The 7,044-nt window shown below is 27.8% G+C and overlaps 1 protein-coding gene across 1 annotated transcript; it reads right to left on the bottom strand.

Annotated features, from left to right (window-relative positions):
- Positions 1-4,170: 4,170 nt before the first annotated feature.
- LOC145835018 (kelch-like protein 7) lies at positions 4,171-6,810 on the bottom strand. Its single transcript, XM_082942550.1, has 3 exons — positions 6,579-6,810; positions 5,049-6,424; positions 4,171-4,257 (listed from the first exon to the last, which is right to left on the bottom strand). The coding sequence occupies exons 1-3, from the start codon at positions 6,808-6,810 to the stop codon at positions 4,171-4,173; spliced, it is 1,695 nt and encodes a 564-aa protein (XP_082798676.1).
- Between the last annotated feature and the right edge of the window lie 234 nt (positions 6,811-7,044).

The following is a 7,044-nucleotide window of genomic DNA, read 5'->3' as shown; positions in this document are numbered from 1 at the left end:
ATTTTCAAAAAACCTTAAACTATCCTAAGCTTATTATAAAAATAATAATATTATTTTCAAGGCAAAAAACGATATAAATTCAAAAAACTTGCCTTAAAATTAAAAAAAAACATTAACTTAACCTGTTTACTAAAAAACCCTTAACAGTCTAAGTTTTAGTTTAAATTACAAAAAAACCTCAAACTAACTTACATTATTCAAATTAAAGAATAAAAAATCACTTAAATAATTAAATTGAATAAAAGCTAACAGGTTTTCAATCAGGTGTTTAGGTTATTAAAAAATTAAACATCTATATAATTTTTGGAAACATTTGAAACCAAAGATAAACTTTCGTTATTTTAGAACAAACTTTAACTAAAAGACTAAAAAGTAATTTCTTATTTTACAGGGTATCGAAATTTTACTTGTTATTTTTAAATTACAAATCAGTACAGAACAAAACAAAAATATATTTTTAAGTCAATAAGAAATTTTGCAAAATATAAACCAATAAAAATTATTATTTTGAGTTCTTATATTATAAAGTTAAAAAGTCCTAAAAGTAGTAAAGTTAAAACATTATAGTAATAAAGAATAATTCTTAGTTGATAGTTTAGGTTAAATTCATAAATTATTTTGAATATAAATATTTGTTATAAGGAATATCAATAAAAGTTGTGCCTTTCTTAAAACCAAAACGAAGTCAGTCTGAGTAACCAATAACAGTTTTAGCAGGGTTGCAACTTGTCATATAAAAGAAAACTTAAGAACTTAAAACTGTCCTGAGTCATCGTGAATTTTTGAATTCTTTTGGAAAACTTTTAAATACTTTATTTTTAAAAATTTAGATAGAGTCTTTAAAATCAGTTTATAAACTAAATTGGCTAAAAAATATAAGAATATTAAAACTTAAACAAACAAATCGCATTCAAGATTTTGTTTCTAAATAAAATCTTGAATGAAATTTCCTAAAAACTTGAAATAATGCTGAGTTTTCTATAATAAAAAATCAAACTGGCCTAAGTTTTTTCTTTATTTCAAACTAGTCTAACTTAGCCAGAACTATAGCATCATTACAATTTATCATCAAAAGTTCAGAAAATTATTCTAACTAGCTTTAATTATCTTGAGTGTATGGCAACCAAGCATGAGTTACATCAAACTAGCGTGGGTAATCTTAAGTTCATGAAAAAGAGAAATGCAAAAAGTAAAAAAAATTATATACCTAATCACTCCTTAATATCTCAAATTATCATTATTACAATATGAAGAGTAAGATTTAATATTAGAAAACACTTTTCAAAGAAAAATCTGAGTCATAAAAGTATCCGGAGACTTAATAAAAATATCAAAACTATTTTAAGTTTTGAATAATAAAAAAAAAGACATTCTTAGTCAAATTGTATTTTTAAGGAAAGTTTTATTGGTATGAGTGTGTGGCATCCCTGATTCATACTAAAACCTAAAACTGGATATTAACTGATTATTAACGAGTAACTACTTTTAAGAGTATAAATATTAATCTAAGTAAAAAAACCAGCAAATATTTCATTAAATTAGATTGAGACTATCCTGACTTTTGGATAAAAAGAAAACAGTTAACATAACTTCAATAACTAAGAAATGTACAGTTAATCAAGAATAAATTTCTTAAGATTTTCATTAAAATCAAAAGAACTGAACAGATAGAAAGTTATAAACAACTTTAAAAATAAGTTTTCAAAATCTGAAACTAGTAAATTTCTCTAGATTAAATTTATTTTAGAAAAGTTACCTAACTAGCCTGATATTTCTAAAAAGAAATTCAGAAAAACCTAAGGCAGTCTTAACTTTTCACAAAACCTTTAATATGTTTAAAGAAGCTTTAGTTTGTGGCAACTCTGTATTAATCTAAATCTATATTTTATATAAATTTATACGTACTATTCAAATTCTATATAAACACAAAAAAAAATTAAAAATTGATAGTCATTAATAATTTGACTTATTCAAAATTAATGTTTGTATCAAAAAAAATTAGCTTTTATCAAGATGTATTTGTAGTAAGAGTTTATATACTTTATTTAGATTAATTTGTTAAACTTTGCTTTAAGTATAGTACTTAATATTAAGTAAAATTATTAAAGAAACTATTTATATTATAATGTAAGAATAGTTATCTAGTGTAAAAATTATAAAATATTAGTTAATTTATTTAAAATTAGTAAACTTAATATAACAATTAAAATATAATAATTTGAGAAAAGTTACTAAAAACAAGAAAAAAATTAGCCCTTTAGTTTAATCCATTTAATTCCCTACCATTATTGTAGTTTGATGACAAAGAAAACTTCCTCCAAACTCAACCATAGACAATAAATGTAGCATCCACATATTTTCTTTACTTTAATATGTTTTCTTAGCAACATTATGAACTTAAATATGATATTTAAGTTTTAGACTCGAATAGTCTTATGACCAAAATGGCCATTTTATAAAAATCCAAATTAAACACAGGGGAAAACGTCACTTTATCGAGATATGGTAAAACTCTAAGGTAAATTTAAAACCTCTCACAGTTGTATAACTTATTTGTTTTAAATGAAAAATTAAAGTTTAGGTAAAACTTGAGTTTCACATGATTCTCATTACATATAAGTAAAATAAGTTATTTTTAAGGAACTACTGATCATAATACGTTTTAAGTTTTTATAACAATACCTATAAATATTAAAACCTATCATTAATAGTTGTGCTAATTAGCTTTTGAAACAAAAAAATTTAAAACATCACCTGTTCTTTTAATAAAGTTGAGCTTCAAGATTACATTGTAAAAACTTGTTATCTTCAAAAAAAATAAAATATGTTAACTAATTTCATCTACTAGTATCAAAATCAAGATGAATTTTGAAACTATACTAAACCTATCTATTATAAATCATTAACTACTTAAAATTTACGCTCTTAAGTCAAAAATATAGTTTTATATTTTACCTCTAAGTACCAATTCTCAACAAAAATTCAAACAAAAATGTTGCCAATAATTTAAATATAGTCAACCGACTAGTAAAACATAAAACTTTGATAAATAACATTTTTTATTAGAAAAAAATAATCCAACTGCATAAACAAGCTATCATAAGTAAATGCTTGCTTTAACGGCTGCAGTTCTAAGGTCGCTTCTGATTGGCTAATACTCTTACTTTTATTAAATTATAACTTTTTTTAAGGATTGTTTTTATATATTCGGTTAGGGTGTAGATGTTTTTTATATTCTGCAGTATTATATCACTTGACCTCATTTACATAATTTTATGAATGAAAAAATTTCAAAAACCTTACAACTGCAGCCGACCCTTTTATTTAAGTCATGTTAAAATAATATTTAAAATAATAAAATATATACAACTTACTGATACATTAATTGTTCTTTCAGTAAAGTTACTCTTAGATCAGAGTTTCCGAAAATGGACTATATTAGAAATTTAGGGTCCATAAGATGAAAAGGGGCGATAATTTGAAACTTACACTGGATATTTTCGAGTTGAAGGTGAGGAGCACAAAAGGTCTTATACAACATTAGTATTATGAGAATTTTTGTTAAAGGGTGCCATAGCTTTTTTGGTTATTTAAGGGAGCCTTCTAAAAAAAAAAGAAAAACCTGTTTAGATCAAAGATTTACCAGTCCTAAAAGTTTTTCATTTGACATCAAGGGCAAGATTTGAAATACAATTTTTACGAGTTTTAAAAAAAAAGCAGATAACTTACTAAAAACGTTTATTAAGCAGAAAATTAACATGTGTAAATATATTTTGTTGTGTTTTTTTGCTAAATTTTCATCTAATGAACTTAAAAGAGTTAAACATTAGCTTAATTTTTTTCTTGTGATATCTTTACATTTAGCACAAAATTATTCAAAATTTATATTTGATATTGAAACTAATTTAAAGTTTATGATGGCATATCTGCATTGATACTCTTTACTAAGTTACATAAAGTTTGTGAATGCTAGTATATTTGTACACTCAAAAATACAATTTATAAATTCAATCTGCACTTCGTATATGTCAGTTTCATTAAATTATGTAATTGAAATCGGTATATCGAAAATTTCCAACTGATCAATTCCCCCACAATATTTTCTTATTTTTTTATCTGTTCCTCTATTTTTTATTAGCTATTTATTTATAATTTGTTTATTTATTACCATTACACCAAACCCTTACCCTTGGTCGGTAAGCGGTTCTCGTTTTTGACCAGGTGGGAAATGATCGCTTGTTGGAAATGAGCGGTTCCCTTCAAATCGTACCTTATGTTATTTAGAAAAAGAAACATAAACCAATGAAATTTTGATATTACTTTTAATTGTTGTAAAATGAAAGTTGCAATGAAATTAATATCTTATGAAACGATGAAAAAACCACTCAAAAGTATTTGTTCCAATGACCTTGTGTACAGTAAAACCTTTTAGTTAATGTTATCGAGTCGCACACCACGGATACCTTTTAACGTTTTGTTCGGGACATTAGACACTTACATTGTTTAAAAAACTTTCCATTTAAAGCTACTATAGATAAAACTTATTGTATGAAACATTATTTTTTTAAACTTGTAAATCATAAGTTATTCGTTATGGTTTACTTAAGTAAAGATAATGTTTACTTAAATTGGTATCTAACTTAAAAATTTAGATTTTTATTGTTTTAAACACTTTCAATTGAACTCTATTTTTAAAGTATCTAATTTGATCAGTTCTTTTTTAAACAGTTTCTATATACATACAAACAAACAAGTTTATAAAATAATAAAGGTAAATACTGTTTTACATATATTTGTTTTCTAAAAAAATATACTACACATTTTTTGTAAGTTTTTTTATGATATCTTGAGCATACTTTTTTCAGTTAAGCTTAACAAACTTATTTACAGGAAATAAAACCAAGTTGAAATTTTCAGTAATACTTTATCTAGCACTACAATACAAAAAATAAAAATCACAATTAAAAAGTTTCCGGAAAAATATTGACTTTGGGATATTTGATACAGTGATGACAATTAATATCCAGCTTGTTTTGACTGAAACTAACTTCCTTCTCCAATTTTAATCTCTCTGAATCGAAAACAATGAAATTAAAATCTATTTGAAAAAATTCAAAGTTGCTAGAAACCACTATCATCTTGTTGCCAATCACCACGCACTTAGAAGTGAAAAATATCCTCTTAGCCCACGGAGCTTGAAGAAGAACAAACTTCCCGCTGAAGAGATCAAAAACCTCGCAACTTTCCGCTTCACTGATCACGTACATTTTGCTGCCGATGCTTACCGAAGCGTGACCGCTTTTTCCCTCCAGCATGTCGGGCATGTCACGTGACCACTCACCTGCGCAGTGATCGTACGCTTCAACGGTTGCCGTACCAACTCGACCTCCTGAGGTGACAATTCTCCCGTTAAATACGCATGACGCGGCTTCAATCCTGTTGTGTTTTGTGTCTTCCAACTTCCTAAAATCTTTAGTGCTGGGATCAAAAAGAAAAAAGTTGGTTCCTGATAGATCACGTTGATGACGGCTCCTGACGATTCTTGACGCATTACGGAACAATTTTCTCCCTAAAATGTAAATCTTTCCCGCCAAACTGCAAGTTGAAAAATAGCCACAGTTTATCAAAGAATCGGAAGACCTTATATGCTTCCAGGATCCAGTCAAAACTGAGTAAGACAGCACCGATACATTGTCAAGTAAATCTTCGTAACCAAAGAAGTACATGATCCCGTTCACGAACTCAACGGAGACCGCGCGGATATTTTCATGAAAACGCGCGATCTCAGTGAAGGACGAGTAGTTCTTCTTATCGAGCTTGAACACGCGATAGGTACGGAACTTATTGCTGCAAAGTGCCACCTCAAAATTATCCTGAGCGCAATGTCTCACTCGACAGTCCACAGACCTCGGGTCAAGATTCTGCACAGCTTTATCGCTGATAGCTTTGAGTATAACCCTCTTACTCTCAGCACATTTTGAAAATCTCTCAGATTCTAACAATGTGTTTAAGGCAGCAGTTGAGAGCAGAGGTAGACGAATTGTTTTCATCAAGTCTATTGTAAGCTTGCTTCTTGATTTTTGATCGTGTTCTATCCAACTGTTCACAGCTTTTGCTACCTCAAGCTCCGAGGTGATATTCAAGTCTGAACTCGACAAGATCCTCACAAAGAGATCAAAGCTCAAACCGACCAGCATTTTGTTCTCGGCCAAATAGCAGAACCACCTTAATATGAAGTCGAAAATGCACTTTTTAATTTGTTTGTTGTGGGCAATGTTGGAAAATTGATGGTAGAAACAAACGTTATCAATATTCAGGTTGATCTTGAATGAGTCGAGTAAATCTTGCTTGGCGTTGGCGAAATTAAGCAGTTTTGCCACTTTGTAAAGTTTGAAGAAATTTTCGTTGGATAACTTCGCATTACCTACAAAAGTTTATTCAATTGAAATTTTATTCGTTTAATAAAAAGAAAAGAAGATGATAAAACTAGATAAAGATGCTAACTATTCAAAGTGTGTTTTTTATTTCTACGAAAAAATCATCATTTAATTAACAGAAAGTAGAAATAAACACTATACCTGTAGGAAAAAAATCAGAGAAACCTTTCAATGCACTTTCATCAAAACACAAAACTGCATTTCTTTTGAAACTTTTCACAACGTTTTCGTCTTCGGAACTTTCGTTTTCATCGAAGTTCCTGAGAAACTCTTCACAAAGTTCACGGTTCTCAGAGTTTGTAGTTTTTATTTCTCCAACACCAGGTGCGCTTGAGACTTCAATGTTGCCAGTTGTGTTTTTAAAAGTTGACATTTTTATATATTTATTTTAGTTCACTGTTGATAATAAGTTATTTTAAGTTATTTGTAAAACTGTATATAGCAAGTTTTATATAAAAACAAATTAAAAATTATATTTATTAGATTGACGACCACTACTCGAGATTATAAATACATATTAGTCTAATTACTCATAGCCTAAACCGTCGAGCTAATCAAAACCTGTGCACACTGAACTGCAAATAAAAGTTATGTTCACCTAAAAATT

This window comes from Thalia democratica, chromosome 4 (genome assembly GCF_965202585.1).
Source record: "Thalia democratica chromosome 4, ktThaDemo2.hap1.1, whole genome shotgun sequence".
Taxonomy (NCBI): Eukaryota; Metazoa; Chordata; class Thaliacea; order Salpida; family Salpidae; genus Thalia; species Thalia democratica.
The sequence above is the reverse complement of the archived record's forward strand: the minus strand, read 5'-3'. Positions and strand labels throughout refer to the sequence as shown.

Bases quoted from the DNA above. Each gene is read 5' to 3' on its own strand.
- LOC145835018 (XM_082942550.1), bottom strand. From the start codon at position 6,810: ATGTCAACTTTTAAAAACACAACTGGCAACATTGAAGTCTCAAGCGCA. The intron at 6,425-6,578 runs GTATAGTGTTTA...AAACTTTTGTAG, and splicing joins CTCTGATTTTTTTCCTACAG to GTAATGCGAAGTTATCCAAC. The intron at 4,258-5,048 runs GTTAGTTTCAGT...TACGATTTGAAG, and splicing joins GATTAAAATTGGAGAAGGAA to GGAACCGCTCATTTCCAACA.